The 21,138-nt window shown below is 42.7% G+C and overlaps 1 protein-coding gene across 1 annotated transcript in view; it reads right to left on the reverse strand.

Annotated features, from left to right (window-relative positions):
• Window positions 1-19,249, reverse strand: part of pde8a (phosphodiesterase 8A) — a 131,845-nt gene extending 112,596 nt beyond the window's left edge. Inside the window, exon 1 of the mRNA XM_072565413.1 lies at window positions 18,679-19,249. Coding sequence (XP_072421514.1) covers window positions 18,679-18,924 — 246 coding nt within the window. The 5' untranslated portion in view covers window positions 18,925-19,249. The remainder of the gene's footprint in view (window positions 1-18,678) is intronic.
• Between the last annotated feature and the right edge of the window lie 1,889 nt (window positions 19,250-21,138).

Here is a 21,138-nt window from a genome sequence, read left to right on the forward strand (position 1 = left end):
AGACAAGGTTTTCCAAATTAAACTAGTCCCATTTGACTACTCTTCACCCATTTCCCTCTAAAGCTTTCCTATTCAGGTACCTGTCCAAATGTTTTTTTTAAAATGTTGTAACTGCACCTCCATCTACCACTCTCTCTGGCAGTTCATTCCACACACTTATCACTGTCTGTGAAAAAGCTGCCCCTCAAGTTCCTTTAAATCTTTCTCCTCTCACCTTAAATATATACCCTCTAGTTTTGAACTTCCCTACTCCAGGGAAAAGACCTTTTCCATTCACTTTATCTATGCCCTTCATGTTTTTATAAATTTTCTAGAACGTCATCCCTCAACCACCAGCTCTCCAGGGGAAAAAAAGTTCCAGCCACTCCTTGTAACTCGAAGCCTGCAATCTCAGTAACATCCTTATACAGGAGAACCTCGATTATCCGAAGGAGATCTCGAGGCCCCGATAGAAACATTACATAAAAGATGTGTTTCCAGCAGCGATCGCGGCTTTTGTTTACAGTGATTAAACAGGCACTGTCTCCAAATGACTGACCTCCCACCTTCTCTCTGCTCCCACACTTTCCCTGGAGTTCCACAGAGGGGTATACCCTAACCCCCACACCCTCCCAGGAATAATTTCCCCAACATTGTCCTGTACAGGGTAAACGTGGAACCGGTCAAAAAATTGCAGTAAAAAGTTGTCTGTGTATCTGTGGCTGTGCGATATTTGGAGACTTACCCCTCAAAGACAGCAGCAGCTCTCTTATTGTTGGTGTGCAGTCCAGATGTGGGCCGGTTGTTTGGGGGGGGGGGGGGGGGGGGGGAGGTGGCAGGGGGCTATGTTGGGGACAGGGGCTCGTGCGCTTTGTGTTGGGGACGGTGGTGGACTGGGTGGGTTTGCAAAAATGTATGTTGCTGCAGCCTCCTGAACGGGGAGCAGACTTTAAAACTCCAAGCCCCAGAGGAAAGGCATTTAGTCGATTTTCCGAATAATCGATTATCCAATCGAAATAGTGCCTGCCCATCACATTTGGATAATAGAGAGTTTCCACTAATTCTTTTCTGCACCCTTTCCATTTTAATAACATCCTTCCTACAGCAGGGCAAACAGAACTGTACACAGTACTCCAAAAGTGGTCTCAAAGTGCTGTACAACCACAACATGATGTTCCAATTCCTACACTCAGTGGTCTGAACAATGGAAGCAGAATACCCTGTCTACCTATGATGCAATTTTTCAAGGAACTATGTTTCTGAATCCCTGTGTCTCTCTGGTCAACAACATTCTGCAGAACAAATCAACATGAACTGATATCACCCACTCGTCCTAAGTATATAAGGTGTTCATTAGAGCTCCTCCTTTTTCAAGTCCAACACATTCCAAACCAGGTGTTCCTTCAATGTGATTAATCAACATCCGAAGTATAAATAAAGCAGCTCACGTGCATTTGCTTTTACACTGTAGCTGCGTATTGCTCAAGACTTTGTTTAAGCCTGTGACGTTCACAGATTACAAGTGCAAGCACCTAGTCATTTACACAGTACAGTTTATTACACAAACACAACAGCAACTCTGCAGATAAAGGCTGAATACCAGTGTCTGTCCTTGGTGGGTAAATATTAGTCTGGCCCCTAATCCAGCAATTGATTAAAGTATGGATCACAATGGTTTAGACATCATCAGCCTGAAGGACAGAGTTTTGTCCTTGTCTGTGAATAAGCCCCTTAAACATAATGTGTACATACTAGATGGCCAACGTTTTCAGTTGGTGGGTATATGACTGGTCAGGTTACTCCAAAGTGTCCAAACATGGACTCTTCCTGTTATGTTTTCCTCCCATGACTCAATTTCTTCTCTCCTTGGACGAGTTAGCCACTAAATCCATTTCTATTCAGCTTGTCACTGTGCAAACTGGACTGTGTCTTACTGGGAATGTGAATGACTGACGTACATGGTACGAGTGCCAAGCAAGCATACACAGCACAATGCAATGCCTACTAGATCCCAGAGAGCTCTGGTGATATTAGTCTCCTGTTAAAAACAGCCACAAATCAGTTGTCTTAATAAATGAGTACAGCAGGTGGGGAAAGAGAACAGGAATCTGAGACAAATAATAAGAACATAATAGATAAGAGTGGAAGTAAGGCCATTCTACCCATTGAGTCCATATTACCCCGAGGAACTCCATAGTCCATGGCTGATGGGTATTTCAATGAAAGACTTCAATTTTTATTACAGTGGCTTTGAACTTTCACACTTCTAGAAACACACAAGGAGAGCCATCAACACTTTTACAAAAACCATATTCCAGAACTGAAGCTCCTCAGGGCTCATTTGTGTACCTACCTCTCAGCCAGAAGGCCTGGATACAAATCCCAACTGCTCCAAAGGTGTCAGAACATCACTGAACAGGTTGATTTAAAACACAGTCTATCCCTTCCCTTCCACCTAACTTCTGGTATCCAAGAATTGGCCCTCCTTTCCCCCAGGTCTTACAATCAGCTCGTGCTCGACCTGGCTCAGTTAGTAACTTTTCACCTCAGTCAGGATACTGCGGATACCACTGCAGACACTTGAGCGAAAGGTCTACAACAATAGCTCAGTGCAGCATTGAGGGAATGTCACCCTGCTGGAGACTCCAATCTGCCCACTCAGGTGTATGGTCAAATTCCATTGTACTATCTTAAATAAGAGCAGGCAATTTAACCCCAGCTTTGTGGGATATAGTCCATTTTTAAAATAATTTGAGAGATGAACATCTGGTTATCGTGACTGCTTCTCCCGACAGCCTGCTGCCAGCAATTTAGATGCACAAAGGATGATGATTATTGGGGTTTGAGATCAATCATCTCAGCTCTAGAATATCTCTGTACGAGTTCCTCGGAGCAATATCATAGGCCCAAAACTTTTTCTTCTGTTTCATCAAAGACCTTCTCTTCATCATAAAGCCAGAAGTGGAGATGTTCACTGCTGACTGCATGATCTCCAGCATCATTCGACACTTCTCAGATACCATAGTCCATGTTCAAATGCAGGAAAATTTAAACATCTAGAATTGGGCTGGAAAGTAGCAAGTGACATTTGTACCACAAACACTAGGCAATGAACATTTCCAACAATAGAGAATTAACAAATGCCTTTACCATTACTGAATCCTCCACTATCAGCAGCCTGAGTTACAGTTGACCAGAAACTCAACTGGACTAGTCATATAAATACTGTGGCTACAAAAGCAAGTCAGAGATTAGGAATCCTGCAGCAAGAAACTCACCTCCTGACTTTCCAAAGCCTGTTCCTCATTTTGAAGGCACAAGTTAGGAGTAGAACAGTCTCCACTATTCAATTCTAATAACACTAAAGAGGATCAATGCAAGGACAAAGCAGCCCACTTGATTGGCCCCATCTCATTCACTCCTTTCACTCTGGCACACCATAGCAGTAGCATGTATTACCTACAAGGTACACTGCAACTATGCACCAAGGATTCTTCAAAAGCACCTTCCAAACCTATGACTTTTACCATTTAAGGCAAAGCCAGCAGACATGTGGGAACACCAAGACCTGCAAGCTCCCCTCCATGACACACATCATCTTGACTTGGATCTATATTATCGGTCCTTCATCACTGGATCAAAATCTTGGAATTCTGACTTAACTATACATGACTTAAGGACTGTAACAGAACAAGACAACAGCTCACCAGCAACCTCTCAAAGGCAATTAGGGATGGGCAAACAAATACCAGCCTAACCAGCAAAGCTCATTTCCCATGAATGAATAAGTAAAAATTTCTGCATTGTCTATTTTAAGCACTTTTATACAAAGCTTCATTGGCTATAAAATGCTTTACAGAGATGTCCAGAGGGCATGAAAGGCAATATATTAAGGCAAGCTTTTCTGCTCCCAAGCTCTTCCATGAAACATTCAGACATTCATGCAGTGTGGGGTAAGTAACAGATAACCATGAGGCATTCATTTCAAGAAAAACAAAGCCCAATTATTTCAACTGCAAACAGCCACAATACTCTGCAAGCCATACTGAGGTTATAAATGTCTTTTCTAAACAAAAACACAGCAAACTGATAATTTGTAGTTTTTTAAAAAAATAACTTCGGCACAGAGGAGGAGGACAGATATTATTGAGCGAGAACAGCTCATTCCTGCATCAGCTAGCTAACCTCATTGTTATTGCCTACATTGGTATACCTCGTTCAGCTGGGCTCTTTACCTCTGGACTGAAACAATAATTTTCGAATCAACATGAATGTTTTGCTCCAATGGTAACAGTACACTGCAAAAGCTGCTCAATTAATTATCAAGCATCCCTCATTTCTACATTCATTGTCACTAGTCTGGTTTGACCCTCATGGTTTAAAACCTGCTGTTCCTGTTATCCCATACAGGCTGTAAGCAGCTAGGATGACACAAACTGAAACAGACATGCCTTTGATCTCATAACAGCGAATCTGCAAAAGCAGGTGTCTGCCACAGATTAGTAATTGTTATATTAGAATAATATGTTAAATATTCATTAGTACGTACTCCATAGCATTGGACAGATTGTCTTGAACTTTAAAAGGAGTTGCAATCCTTATTGAGATTTTTCTAAATAACCCTTTCTAGGGTTTAAAGTTCAACCAGAGATCAAATGAAAGTCTATGAATAAACATTTTATTTTTGTTGGAACATTTCAGTGCTCCAAATATGAGCAAGATATCATTGACAAATATCACACTCTTCAAACATTCCACATACATAAAAGTTCAGTACAGAGAGGTGCAATGAAGTCAGACACAATTATACATGCACAATATATAAAAATTAACTGGAGAATTGACAGTGTAACCTGATCGAGAGTTTGCCTAGCTTAGAGAGACTAAACAGTTACCTGGGACTGATTAAAGTGTGATAATCTAATCAAGGGACTGGTTATAAACTATAATATTGCCCTTGAATGTGACAATATAATTAGAATCCCTGGGCTCAATTACTAGTTGTAATTAATTCCCAAATTTCCATTAATCTATACGAACACAGAATACATAGCACTGAAGTAGGCCATTGAATGCAACTAGCTCATGCTGGAATCAGAGTCCTGCAATGATATTCTAGTATACCACAACCATCTGTTCAATATGCAACAAATTGTAGTGAAAATGTTTATACTCACTGGGAAAGTTACAAGTTACAAAATCACCCTCAAAAGAAAGAAAATATGAACAATATTTCTGTGGTCTAGAAACATAGCAACAGAAGCAGACCATTCAACCTTTCAAGACTACTCCACCGTTCAATATAATCATGGTTGATTGAGCTGAACACTCTAATCTCACCCTCTCCCCATATCTGTTGATCCCTTTAACCCCAGCAACCAAATCTAGCTCCTCCTTGAAAACACAATGCTTTGGCCTCAACCATTTCCTGTGGCAGTGAATTCCACAGGAATTTATCCTTATCCCCATCTTAAGGTTTACCCTTCACCCATAAACTAATGACCTCTGGTTCTGGATTACCCTGCACCATAAGGACATTGTTCCTGCATCTAATCGGTTTAGTCCTGCTAGAATTTTATAGATTTCCCTCATTCTTCTGAACTCCAGTGAATTCAATCTCTCCTCATATGTCAGACTGCTATCCCAGGAATCAATTCAGTCAGCCTTTGTTGCACTCCCTCTGTAACAAGAGTATCCTTCCTCGGATAAGGAGGCCAAAACTGCACACAATATTCCAGATATGGCCTCACTAATGCCATGAATAACTGCAGCAAAAGATCCTTGATCCTGTACTCAACTTTGTTGCTAAGTAGGCCAGCATGCATTTTGCGAGACACATTAATCTTTTGTGTGGTACTTTGTCAAAGGCCTTGAGAAGTCCAAACATGCCTCACCAACTGGCTCTCCAATTTCCTCCCCAATCAATTCTTATAGTTGGATCCTCAAAGAATTCCAGGAGATCTTGCAAGCATGATTGCCCTTTTGTAAATCCACTCTCACTCGGCCTGATTCTACCACTGTTTTCTAAGTGCTCTGCTATTAAATCCTTGACAATGGACTCTAGCATTTTTCCCATGACCGACGACAGACTCCCTGGTCTATAATTCCCTATTTGCTTTATATCTTCCATTAAATAGCAGGGTTATATTAGCAATCTGTAGGAACTCTTCCAGCGTCTTAAGAATCTTGGAACCACCAATGTATCCACTATTCCTAGAGCCACTTCCTTAAGTACTCTGGGATGCAAATGATTAGACCCTGAGTATTAATCTTTTTTCAATCCCACCAATTTCTTGAACACCATTTTGTTACTAATACAGATTTGCTTTAGTTCCTCCCTCTCAATAAACACTATGTTCTCCATTATTTGTTGTACTATTTGCATCCTCCTTTGTGAAGGCAGAAGTAAAATATAAATTTAGTTTATCAGCCATTCCTTCCCCCCATTATAAATTCTCCTGCTACTGACTAATGGACCTACATTAAGTTTTACCGATCTTTTTCTTTTTTCAGTGTTGAGACACTTTTAGTCAGTTCTTATGTTCTCTGTAAGTTTACTCATTTTTCCCTGTGTCAATGAATCCCTTGGTCCTCCTTTGCGGACTTCTAAACCGTTCCCAACCCTCAGGTCAGTTTCTTTTTCTTGCCAATTTATATGCCTCTTTCTTGCATCTAATGCTATCTCTAATTTTCTTCATAAGCCATGTCTTAGGGACTCTTCTCTTTGCATTCCTGTGCCAAACAGGAATGACAATTTTAATAGTTCACCCATTCACTCTTTGAATGCTTGTCCTTCCCTACCCACTATCATTCCTTTCAGTAACATTTCCCAATCCATCAAGGCCAACTCACACCTCAAACCATCATAGTTCCCCTTAAGATTCAGAACCCTCGTCTCGGACTCAGCTGCCACAATCTTCATCTTGGAGAATTCTATCACATTAAGATCACATACCTCAAGGGGTCTCACAACCACATTACCAATTGTTCATTTCTCATCACATAGATTAGTCATGCTATAGCCTTCTGGATTCAATGCTCCATTCAATTATTTCACATCATAACCATTGCTCCCACTTGTTCAGAAAACAGGTGTCGGTTCTGCCTTTGTCATTTTCTGATTCTTGAGATGCACCATGCTCCTTTCATTACTGCCCCCTTTCACTGTGCACCATCAGTCCTTCTGGCATTTAATTGCTGCTACCTTTCACCCAACCAGAGCATCCCTTCTGTCCTTTCCCTCCTCCATCTCCTTCCTTACTGTACACTCTCATACAGTTTCTGAGTTCTAATGAAAGGTCATACACTAGAAATATTAACTGCTTCTTTTTCCACGGGTGCTGTCTGACCTGCCAAGCGTTACTGCATTTTGGTTTTACTGTTCTACATCAGTTCTCAAGCAGCTTGATAGTGACTGTTTTATTTTAGTATTTCTCCAAACTTTACAAAGAACTGTGGATGTGAAGACCTGGAGAAATTGCTGAAGAAACACAGATCTGGAAACAACTGTGGAGAGAATGCAGTGTGCTAAAGAAGAGGCTTTCTCTCCATAGATGCTGCCAGACCTGCTGTAAATTCTCCAGTAATTTCTGTTTGTGTTGGAGAAAACGTATTGCCTTCTTCAGCCAATACCTTTTGCCAATAGATACCCTCCAGTCTTGGGAGGAATGAGAGCGCGAGAGAGAGAGAGAGAGAGCGCACGCGCATGAGAGAGAGAGAGAGACAGAGACAGAGACAAAAACCATACTAAGACAGATATAGCAGCAGGAGGCCATGAGAACCAACAAGTGGGTTCCACCACTCAATGTCATCATGAACTGATAATTCCTAAATTCACTTTCTTGCCTTTTCCCATAACCCTAGATTCCTATAATGATGAATATCGTGTGTCTCAGGCTTAACAATCCAGCCTTAGCAGGCCACTATTGTAAAGAATTTCACAGATATTCACTACCCTCCAAAAAAGGAAAAAAATCCTTTGTATTGGTCTTAAATAGACAAGGCCCTTAAATTGGAGATATTGCTATCTGAAACTAGTCCCGCCAAGTCCCTTATATCTTGCAGGATTTAATGAGCTCCCTCTCATTGCTTTGAGGTTCACAGAGTAAGCTCCCTCCAGATCCAGAATCAATCTGTGAAACTCCTCTGGCCTGCCCCTAATGCCAGTATATCTTTCCTAAGACAGTGACAAAATTATTCATAGCACTCCAGATGTAGTCTGATTATTGCCTAGTCAGACTAGAGTTTTGATCAACTTTGCTTTTCTGACCTATCTGCTCAGGCCCCCACTCAAGCATAAGGATGAGGGTGCCTTGGTCTTGATCAGGAGCAGAGTGCTACACCAAAAGATTACTGAAAGGACATTTATTTTAGGGGAGTGTTTGGGTGAATCAGACCAGACAGATCAAAGACAAATGTCGGTTATTGACGGTAATGGTTCTGAAAAGGGTAATGTTCACATTACACTAGTTCCATTCTACTGATGTCATTGTCTGTGGGTGGAGTAGGGGGTTCAAACTTATGTTTCCGAGGTGAGGCGTGGGGCAGGGGCACAAAAACAGAGATAGGCCATTCAGCCTTTATAGCCTGCTCTGCCATTTATTATGATAATGATTGATCATATAAACTCAATGAGTTTGTCTCTGTTTTCTCCCCTATATCCTTTGAGCCCTTTAGCCCCAGGTCCCATATCAGACTCCTTGAAATCACATGATATTTTGGCCTCAACTGCTTTTTGCAAATTCCACAGGCTCACCATTCGTTGGGTGAAGAAATGTATTCTTGTCTCAGTCCTAAATGCTATCATCAGGAACATCCTTCCTGCGTTTACCCAGTATAGTCCTGTCAGAATTTTATATGTTTCTATGCAAGTGTTCTCCTCCAAACCACCCTCCACTCTTCTGAAGATCATTACATGCGTCAGTTCCGCCACCCCAGGAATCAGTCTGGTGAACCTTTGCAGCATTACCTCCATCACAAGAACATTGTTCCTCAGGTATGACAACCAAAATTGCACAGACTACTCCAGATGTGGTTGCACCAAGGCCCGTACAATTGCAGCAAGACATCCCTGCTCGTGTAGTCACATCCTCTCACTATGAAGGCCAACATACCATCTGTCTTCTTTATTACCTACTGCACCTGCATTCTTACCTTCAGCGACTGGTGTCTGAGAAAACCCAGTTCTCATTGCACTTTCCTCTCTCAATCTATAGGCATTCAGATAATAATCCACCTTCCTGTTTTAGCTACCTAAGTGGACGATCTCACATTTATCCACATTGTACTGCATCTGCCATATATATGCCCACTCACTCAGCTTGTCTAAATCCTCCTCACGGCTCATCTATCCACTCAACTTTGTTATCTGCAAGTATGGTGATAACTCATTAAGATCCTGGCAATTATGATGAAGTGTAGTTAACTACTGCTATCATGCAAAAATACCTTCTCTGAGCATGGATGTCCTGCTGAGATTCTGGTGAAACCGCATTTGGAATACTGCGAGCACCTTTGTGCGTGTACCTAAGGGTAGAGGTGATGACCTTGGAGGGGCCAGGACTGGTCATCTAGGAAAACACCACATCCTGAGCAAGATTTATCAAATGGAAGCAAATTACAACTCAAGAGTAAGTTTCTAATTAGTATTTGTGCCAAAGCTTTCCACCTTTCAGTGAGGAATAATTTGCATTTAGAGTAACTGCTACAACAACAAGATCACAATTACATGCAAGCTGTTTTTGGGATTTTCTTTATATGACAATAACTCATTTAATGTTTTGTAAATAGTTAAAAAAATCATGGGTTACACGAATATTTGGGCTGAAGAACAGGATCAAATCTGAGGAAATATGCCATGGTACCCAAGCAGCCTCACTTGTTGAGAGATTTATCATAACTCTGCTGCACAGAACACATCTATTTTTTTTAAAATTCCTACATCTCAATCCAGTGACCACACAATGTCAGAACACTTCATTGCCAAACCATAAACCAATGTATTGACCTGTCAAAATTCACCTCAATAGTGATGCATTGACCTGTTACTTTGGGGAGAATTCTGATATTAATTCATCTTTCAACACTAAAGATTTTGCATATTCAAGTTTCGTTCAAGTCACAACTTTGGTGACTGATAAAGTTGATCTGAAGAGTTTTTAACCTGCTGCCATGGCTTATTAGTGACTTGTGACATTTCCTGTTTGGGTAATATAGTGAGTTGTTGTGATCTGGGATGCAATGTCTCAAACAGAATATTAAACAAATATTTGGATAGAGAAAATGCACAGCACCACCAGGAAAGAGCAGGGATCTCGAATATTAATGTTCTAAATGAAGGGTAAAGATAGATTTCAGGTCAATAATGTGAAAAACATGAATCAATGCATTTTAGACTGGAAACCATGCATTAAGACTGTGCACAACATACACCAGCTCAGGATTAAGCTGTAGTATGGGAACATAACAGTGTTGACAGCATTATACAAATGTTTCACATATCCATTAAAAGAGACAGCACTTACAGGTCATAACTGCTTCTGAAGTTACTGTTTAACCAACTGATCTTCAAACTTGCAAAAGTACACAAGCCAAAAGGAGATCAGCTGAGCCATCTGACTAACTGGAATTTGAACAAGTCTCAAGTCTCCAAAACCCAGATTTTGTAACTGGGCAATACCTTGATGGTATGATTATGGGGACATGTGAATCTGCTTTTGGAGATTTCCTGGGGCAGTGAGTGTGGTGGAACTCAATATTCACTTGTGAATATCCAGGCATTTTCAGCCATTCAATTCCCTTACTTACGATACCATAAAGAGCCATAGCAGATTTTCTCAATGGTGCGATCAATATTTTGTGTATTAAACCATAAGTCACTGTTTCAAAAACATAGTATTACAGACCAAATCAGTGGCAGAGCCTTTAACCAGTGAGGTTAATGATGAGTCTCTTACCTTGGAAGAGAGAAACATCATGAAAACAAATTTGGAAGATTTGTCATCTTCATTAAAGGAATAGATACAAAACTGCCTGGAACTCAATCACAGCAGGAGGTTAACAAGGTGGGAAAGGGATGAAGCACATCATTAGGTTCAGTGCATATAGCTGTATGTCCAACATATTCTCCACGTCTCCACAAGTTATTTTTAAAAACAATTAAGAGACTTAAGTTTTTATTAAATATCTACAAATTTGACAATATAGGAAATAAAATCTGGGGTAAAACAAGTTGCAACATTGATCTCTGTACAGCTTAAAAGGAATCCTACTGAAAGAAAACATTGTTAATTAAATATGTAGTTTATTCACTCAAAACGTAATTAAATTTCTGATTATATCTACTTCAGCAAGACATGTTGCGGGGAAAGACTTTCCTTACTAGGCTGGAAACTAAGAACCCAAACCAGTTCCAGCCAGTCAAACTCAACAAAATGCCAGAAGTCATTGGTCTGGTTTATTACAAAGATCAGCTGCAGCACATTATAACCTTCAACAGTTCATTGTACAATAAACTTGCTGTAATAGTATCATAATCAATCATTAGCCTGTACAACAGTGACTACACTAAAAGTACAATAATTCATTACAGGTGGAACTCTTTGCAGTATTTCTGAGAATTAATCAGGGGTTATATAAACCTTTCTTTAGAATGAATGCCATCTGATTCTGGACAAATTGGTACTAATGCACTTGACAATTATAGAGGTAAAAACAATGACTGCAGATGCTGAAAACCAAATACTGGATTAGTGGTGCTGGAAGAGCACAGCAGTTCAGGCAGCATCCAACGAGCAGCGAAATCGACGTTTCGGGCAAAAGCCCTTCGAAGGGTTTTTGCCCGAAACGTCAATTTCGCTGCTCGTTGGATGCTGCCTGAACTGCTGTGCTCTTCCAGCACCACTAATCCACTTGACAATTATACCCTTGCAGCCACTACCTTTACTCTCATCAATAAATATGAAAGAAAACAAAGCTCCCATTTAGTGGTGATCTATATAATAACCATTTGATATGCATGTTACATTGTGAAAATACATTTTACTGTGACTTTAGTTGAAATTTAATGGCATTACCTTCACTGAATTGCCCACTATTAACATCTAGGGGAGGGAGGGAGGGAGGATCATTGACCAGAAATTGAACTGCACCAACAACAAAAATAGTGCAATTAGGCGCTTGTACTGAAGTGATAGCATCCCCATTTGTGGGCCAGGAGGCCAGGTTCAAGTCTCAACTGTCCCAGAGGTATGACGTAAGATGTCAGAACTAGTTGATAAAAATTTTATCATACAGTTTTGAATTCAGTAGCAAGCAACTAAGGTCCCAATTCCCCAAAGCCTAGCTGCCTTTACAAGTCAGCAGTCTGATGGAATATTCTCTAGTTAACTAGGTAGATGTTGCTCCAACACCACCCAAGAAGCTTGACATCATCCAGGACAAATCAGCCTCACTTGATTGGCACTTCATACACCAACTTCAATATTCCCACTCTTCACTGATATTAGCTGCACCAGTATGTACCATCTGTATCTTGTACTGCAGTAACTCACCAAGCTCCATTCACAGCATCTTCCAAAGACAAGACCATTGCCACAAAGTTCAAGAGCAAATGACACACAGGAACACCACCACCTGCCAGCTCCCCTCCAAGCCCTACATCTTACTTGGATGTATATTGTCATTCCTTCACTGTCACTCAGTCAAGTTCTGCAACTGCCTCTCTGGCAACACTGTGCGCCCCCAGACCACAAAGATGGCAGCACTCAGCACCACCTTCCCCCGAGCAATAAATGGTGTTCCAGCTAGCAATGTCCACATGATAAAATTAATATTTTTTCAAAATTAAGTATTCTTGGAAATCCTGGCAAAGCAGTAAGTACCTATCAGCAGTGACTCATTGCCTATGAAATGCCTTAGGCATACAAAGCCATTGCAGACCCATGTCCTTCAAGGAAGTTTATTTAGAATCTCTGAGCAACATTGGACATCTATAATAAATCAAAAAGTCTAGCCATCATATGCAATCAGTCAGCTGATGGATTTTTTTCATTAAAAGCGTTTGTTAGAGGGGTTGAGTAAAATCAGAGTTAACCTACCAACAATTTTGGATAATTCAATATTTTGATGTTAGAGAAATTTCTGAAAACTGTGTAAACTTTCACTGACCCTAACAATGATTTTCCCAATGAAGTTCCAATAAGTCGCATTATTTATTTTTAAATTTCTCAAGAATTGCTTCACAGTGCCCAATGAGGCAGCCACACACCTTTCTACAACAGGTACATCAATATAACAGCTCCTGTTAAACGATACAGCTGACTTTTGTTAAGAGATGGCAATAAACTGTCAGACTGCCCTGCCACCTGCAGAGATCCAGCCCTTGTCTAGATAACAGACAAGAGAAACCCTGTCCCACTGAACCGTCTGCCAGAGTGAATCTGTTAAGATCGTTGGTATTAAAACTGATGAGTGGATTCATTGGAAGTATGAGCATGGTTAAACTATTCAGCTCTTCAAACATGTTCTGCTGTTCTTAACTCTTTCATCCTACTTACCTTTGTAGGTCAATCAAAGCTCTAATTCAGTCTTGAGAATATTCATGTTCCAGCCGCCACAACCTTCTCTAAACTGCTTCAAGTGAGTTGATCCCACCTTAAGCAAAAAGATCAAAGCTGTGCATGCATTCCAGATGCTGCCTCAATGCTTGTAGCAAGACTTCCTTACATTTATTACAAAGGGGGTGGAGGATAACATTCAATTCACCTTTCTAATTTTTTTTGCCATATCTGCATGGTGTTTTGTGGTTTGCATGAGGATGGATACATCCTGCTGCACCCCAACATTCAGCAATATACTCCATTTAAATAATATTTTGCTTTCCTATTTTTCTTACAAGTGAATAACCCACCATCTGCCAACTTTTGGCCTACACACTTAACATACCTCTGTTCCCTGCAGATCTTTTACACCTTCCTTAGCAGACATAGCCACAATACAGTAGTCCCCTCATCCAAGTCAATTACATAAATGAGAAGATAGTTAAGGCTCCAACACTGATCCTGTAGCACTCTGCTAGTTGCTTTGCCAACCTGAAATGACCCCTTTATCCTGATTCTGGCTAACCAGTGGTAAACAACCCTCTACATTGCTAAGAGATCACCAACAAACAACATGAATTCTTATCACATGCAGTAAATCTTTGTGTGGCATCTTTTGAAATGCCTTTTAGAATTCTGAACACATGACTGACTGGTTCCCTTTATCCAACCTGTGTCACTTCTTCAAAAGAACTTCAATAAATGTGTCAAATGACATTTGATTAAGTTGGAGGGCCTAGAATAAGTGAGTGGAAAGGACTTAATTCTCTTAGCAGAGAGGTCATTGACTAGGCAGTCAGATTTAAAGTGATTGGTAGGATTAAAAAAACAGCGGAGGAAAACAGCACTTCACCCAAAGTGTGGCAGGGGTCTGGAACTCTTGAAAGAACCTTTGAATCATTTAAAAGTTGTCTGGATAGCCACCAACAGTCCCATCTTCTCCAGGGATACCAAGCGTTAGAAGATGTGATTAGCCTGGGTAGCTCATTTTTCAGTTTGAACAAACATGATTGGTAAAGTGATTGCCTTCATATTGTTAATTTTTCAATGTTTTCTAAATGTTAAATAGCTGAGGAGGAATTCACAGGGAACGAGAGGGGATAGGGGAGGGGCAGTATATGAATTACACTTTAGGAGGACTAGAACAATGGGCTGAATGGCTTTCTTCTGCAGTATGATGTTTGTTTGATTATTACCCTTTTACAAATTCAAACGGACCTTGCCTGATTGTATTCTGATTTTCTACATGCTCTTCTTCCATCTCCTTAATAATGGATTAAGAATGCTAAAGATGATGCTAGACTAACTGGCTAAGAGTTCCCTACTTTGTGCTTCCTCCCCTTTCCGGAATAGTGATTTACACTTGCAGTTTTTCATTCCAACTGGTGCTTTCAAAATCTAGACAAAGTTTACAACCAATACATCCACCTCTGTAGCCACTTCCTTTAAAGCCCCATGATGCAGGTCATCAGGTCCAGGAAATTTGTCAGTCATCATGGACACCATCCATGGATTGCTGAACCCGATAAAGTTTTGTGATAATTAAACATAAACATCAATTACATCGTGCCAAATGCAATGCTCTAGAAATCCACTCTTACCAGGTCGGAGGGACAGGAAGAGAGACCGAGAGCAAACAAAAGATCGGAAAGCAAAATGCCAAATGAATAATTATTTCACAGTGCTTTTCCAGACTTCCCTACAGTGAATTACAGAGTGGAAGTTTAGGAAGGTAACTTGTAAACAGAAAATGCACTACTGCTAAATATTTAGAATGTGTTTGAATTTAGGCTGAAGAGATGTACAGCCTTTGCGCAAGCTGATTAAACAGCCAAAACCAAGTTCTGGAGGCTCATTCATACCTTCATAGAATCTCCTAAATGCCCACCTCATTTAGGTGTACAAAAAAGAAAAAAAGGAACTGTAGTCAGCCATACAGCTCCTCAACCCTGGTTCACCTTCCCATACAATATAGACTAATCTTTTACTTCAACTTCACTTTCCTTCCTGCTACCCATATCCTTTGATTCCAAGAGATCAAAATCAATTTGTCTCATCCACAGTTCTCTGGAACAGAAAAAAAACTGAGCCCTTGGAGTGGAGAAGTTTCTCCACAGCTTCAACCTAAATCATTAACTCCTTATCCTATGACTGTGACCCCATGCTCTAAATTACCTCACCAGGGAAACAATATCTTAGCATCAGTAGGCCATCCATAATTTTCCTGATTTCAAATTAAGTAACCTCACAGTGAAGGAATAAATTTAGTGAAACTTTGCTATATGGCCTCTGATGCAAGTATATTCTTTCTTCAATATGAAGATCAAACCTCCCACGCTATTCCAGGTACAATCTTACCAAAGTGCCATACAATTGCTGCAAGACTTCTAGATCCCTGTACTCAAAATCCCTTGCAATAATAGACAACATAACTGTCTTCCTTGTTACTCACTGTAAAAACATGTTAACTTTGTTTTGGTTGTACAAATATATCCAAGTGCCTTTCACCATCAACACTTACAAGTTTCACATATTTTCTGTTTTTAATGTCAGCTTGGTCGAAGTGGTAAATTAGTGGTAGAAGAGGAAATGTTCTCCAGAGTCTGGGGCTAAGGGAAATTGTTAGAGCAGAGCAAGTATAGCTTTACTCCACATCTAACCATACCATTCTTACACTAGATATGATTTGATATCAAGCAGCCAAAATAGAAGAATATCATTCTGATCACAAAATTAGGCAGGAGCTGCACTGCTGTGAACTCCTCCTTCATGTTTCAACAGTTCAAGTAATGAATAAGATATTCACTTTTTAACATCTTCAATACCTACATCCTACAGGAATACCTACATCCAGAGTGCAAGAACTGAAGGCACTTGCAATAAGGCCCACAAGAGCATATACAATGCAAGGAATGTACTTCTATCACCCTGATTTGTACCCCGATTGTGGTTTATTTTGTAATATGCTGTGTTCAGACTAGAAAGCTGCCCCTATCTGAACTAGAAAAACTGATGTTTTTTCTTTGATTGTTTTTAATCAGCTCCACTTCTGTTTTCAAGGTGACAGCAGCAAGTTTGTTCCCAGCACATGAACTCATGGTAGGGCTGCATTGGTACAGGTGAGATTGCGCTGAGAGAGGCAACATTTTGTTCCAGCGGTGAAGTGCGGTTGCAGCAGTGTGGGTTTGGCAGCACAGTCTTGAGGCATCAGGGCGAAGGAGCCCGAATCCAGATCCATGGCTGAGCTAGAAGCGGGAGCTGCTCCAAAGACACCTAACTTTACGGAGATAGGACTAAAAGATTTTTCTGAGTCTATGTTCTGTATTTCGGTTTATTTTCTGTATTTTAAGACAGTACTCGACAGTGGCAACACTAAACAAAACTTTGCAATATATACAAAATATGCATGAAAATAAATCAAAAAATTAATCCACTTAAGTACAAAGCACTTGTGGGAAACACTGCCTAGATCATTAGAGATGCTCCAATGGTTTATACATGAGAGATATTTTAACACATGGCAACATATAAACCCTCAGAAATGAAGAAATTCTTAAACCCACAAACAGCCCATTTGACCTAACATCTGTTATGTTCTTGAACTGAAATCATTAGAGGTCTTCAGCATCACATTTTACCATAATTCAAAGTATTCATGACCAAAGAACAAAGAAAAACCAATACAATTCAAGGAACAGATGCTAAACTCAGATCAAACTAATTGTTGGGATGAATATTGAAGCGATCATAACATTGTTCAAGGAAGTTCATCCCATTTCTTAACCAATAGCCTCATTTCAAAGCCATTTTCAGAACAAGAATACCTATCAACCAAGGATGTCTGCTGATCACCACTAAATATTTAAAATCCTATTGCCCATTCTGAATCTAGAACAAAGACCAAAAATTAAGAAACACATTAGCGTTAAAACAAAAGAAAAACTCTGTTTAAAAAGTCTCCTTTTCACAAGAAAGTGATCCTGCTTTCCAATCACATTCAGACCCAAAATCAATCAAGCCTATCAAAATGTGAATCTCCATTCAAGCTAAAGATACGATTTTTAATCCTCAAAATCAAGTGGAAACACGTTCTAGTTGTCAGGGCCTCTGTGTGCCTGTCCCAGGACACTTTCCAATGGATGACAAGGTGGGCCGCGTTTCTGAAAAATTCCAGTTCGTTCCCATCATCCAGCTAACTGGGCAGCACGGTGGCTCAGTGGTTAGCACAGCTGCCTCACAACACCAGAGACCTGGGTTCAATTCCCACCTCAGGCAACTATCTGTGTGGAGTTTGCACATTCTCTCCGTGTCTGCATGGGTTTCCCTCCACAATCCAAAGACTTGCAGGTTAGGTGAATTGACCACACTAAATTGCCGGGAGTGTTCGGTGAAGGGATAAATGTAGGGGAATGGGTCTGGGTGGGTTGCTCTTTGAAGGGTCAGTATGGACTTGTTGGGCCGAAGAGCCTGTTTCCGCAATGTAACGAATCTAAACAAATCTAATCTAAATTGGTTCAGGGGGATGGAGACAATAAAATTCAACCCAAGACCATGATATATGGTGGGATACCAGCACGGGAGACAACAGTGGATAGTAGATGAACTTCACAAAATGGAAGGAGTGGGGTCGCTTGATACTTCAGACACAGAGTTCTATGTTTAGTCTTATGTATTCAGGACTGAGATTGATTTACTACTACTTACAAATGTCGTGAAATATTAGAAAAGTGCATGAAAATTGTGTCAGAGTACATCAGCCACAGTCTCAATGCAGAATGGGCACAAAGGACTAACCTTCTGCTTCTGATTTTTTTAATGTTCAGGAAATTTCCATGACTTTCCAGACAGAGAATATTTGAGATACAGCACATGTTCCATAACACTTTTCTTGACAGGGGCCTGGCAGAGAGCGGGGATACGGCAGGAACTGGGCGGCAAGGCAGGGAACTCAACAACTCGAGCCAAGAGATTCACCTCCCTTCCCAAAGGCAAATCCTCAGCAACAGCTTGCGACCTCTCCCCCAAACCGAGGGACCCTTTCTCTCACCGAAACTCGAGTCCTCCTCCTCCTCCTCCTCCTGCATCCCCAGCTCCTCCTCACCTTGGCCCGGCTCCGCTCAGCCTGGCTCTCCTCCTGGATGCTGTAGCCGGGTTCCCTCTGCTCCTTGTTGGCCAGGGGCCGGCAGCCGGTCATGGAGCCCGAGCGCTCTGTCCTGATGAAGAAGCCAGCCAGGGCTCCGCTCTGCTGGGAGGCCGCGGTGGTCTGATGCGGGGAGTTGGAACCGTCCGAGTCCCGGCAGTACACCACCCCGCTCTGGGACACATGGATACTCGGAGCGCAGCCCATGGCGAGCGGCCGGCTCCAGCCTCCCTCCCGGCCCCGGCCCCGGCCCCGGCCCCGGCCCCTCCTCAGGCCCAGGGGCAGCCGAGCATGGTCTCCCGGCCCAGGGACAGTCCCCACCGGAGCCGGGCCCCCGGGGAGATGGAGTGAGGGCGGGGGGACGGGGAGCTGGTGTCACAGCCGCATGGCCCCCGGGGGCCTGGACTCGGGCTGAGGTACCGGACCGACTCTCTCCCACTCCCCCCGGGGATGTCCGCAGCTCCACGATCCCCGGGACCAGATCCTCCGAGTCGGTCACCGCCCGCGTGTCGATCCGCAGCCTTCTCCCGGGTCCGCCTGCCCTCTGACCCCACTGCTGCTGACGTCAGCGCAGGACGTGCTCTGATTGGACGCTGAAGCCGAGGCGGGAACTCCCCCATCATTGACACCCCCAGTAGCCCCCCCCCCCCCTTACTGACCCCTCCTTACTGACTCCTGACCCCTCACTGACCCCTCCTTACTGACTCCTGACCCCTCACTGACCCCTCCTTACTGACCACTGACCCCTCCTTACTGACTCCTGACCCCTCATTGACCCCTCCTTACTGACCCCTCACTGACCCCCCCATTGACCCCTCCTTACTGACCCCTGACCCCTCCAGACCTCCCCTCACTGACTCCACCACATTGACACCCCCGAGACCCCCCAATCAATCTCCCAGTCACTGACATCCCCCGCTCATTGACGCCCCTCTCACTGCCCTCTCATTCTTAATGCCCCTCACTGACTGCCCACAGACAGACCCGCCTCACTGACCCCCCACCCCCAAGACCGCCCCGACTGCTCCACTGACCTCTCCCCCGTTACTGACCCCACCTCAAGGAGCCATCCCTGCTAACTGACCCCCCTCACTGACCTTCCCGACCGATACTCCCAGAGACCCCCCCCCCCGCAAAGACTGATCCCATCTCACTGAGACCCCTCCCCTCACTGAACCCCATTCACTGACTCCTCCCCTTACTGACCACCCACACTGATGCCCCAAGACCCCTCCCCTCACCAACACCTCTCACTGACCCCGCCCCCCAAAGTGCCCCTCACATATGCCCCTTCACTCACTCCTCTCACTGACACCCCGCACAGAACCCCTCCCAACAAACTCTCCCCCCATGATCCCTTCACTGAACTGCCACAGAGCCCCTTCACTAACCCCTGACCCTCCTCATGGACCCACTTACCCCATCTTTCAGAACCGCCCCCACCAACAGACTCCCCATCACTGATTCCACAATCCCCCTACCCAGAACTTAGACCCGGACAGTACCTCACACCACAAATTAACCTCCACAACCAAAACAGAAATTACTGGAAAAGCTCAGCAGAGGTGGCACAGTGGTTCAGTGATTAGCACTGCTGCCTCACAGCACCAGGACCCAGGTTTGATTCCAGCCTTCGGTGGCTGTGTGTGTGGAGTTTGCACATTCTCCCCGTGTCTGTGTGGGCTTCCTCTGGGTTCTCCAGTTTCCTCCCACAATCCAAAGATGTGCAGGTTAGGTGAATTGGCCCTGCTAAATTGCCCATAATGTTCAGAGATGTGTAGGTTGGGTGCATGTGTCATGGAACATGTAGGTTTATAGGTTGAGAGGATGAGTATGGGAGGGATACTCTTCGGAGATTTGGTGTGGACTTGTTAGGCCTGTTTCCACACTGTAGGTGTTCTATGGTTTAGGTCTGTCAGTATCTGTGGACAGAAATCAGATTTACTGTTTTAGGTCAGGTGACCCTTCCTTAGGTTCTGCCAGACTTGCTGAGCTTTTCCAGCAATTTCTGTTTTTGCTTCTAATATACAGCATCCGCAGTTCTTTCGGTTTTTATTTAAGCTTATCCTCATTCCCCCCAAACCCCCATCCTTCTGAAAAAGACCCTGACCCGCCCTGAGGCACCAAATCCTTTTCCCCAGTACCCTTCAAAATTCATTCCAACTCTCACACAGACATGCCCCAACACCCTAACTCCCCCAAAAACCCCTGTAAAAAACTTGCAGATGCCCCCAAAACTCCAAACTCTCCTCTGAGAACCACAAACAGCTCCAAGACCCTCAAAAAAGCTTCACGGACCCCCCCAAACCCCTCAAAAATACTCCAGATGCCTCCTGAGATGTGAAACCCCAACTCCCCACTCCGCAAACTCCTTGACTGTCCCAACAGATTCCCATAAATATCCCCACCACCACCAACCAT

This window comes from Chiloscyllium punctatum, chromosome 48 (genome assembly GCF_047496795.1).
Source record: "Chiloscyllium punctatum isolate Juve2018m chromosome 48, sChiPun1.3, whole genome shotgun sequence".
Classification (NCBI taxonomy): domain Eukaryota; kingdom Metazoa; phylum Chordata; class Chondrichthyes; order Orectolobiformes; family Hemiscylliidae; genus Chiloscyllium; species Chiloscyllium punctatum.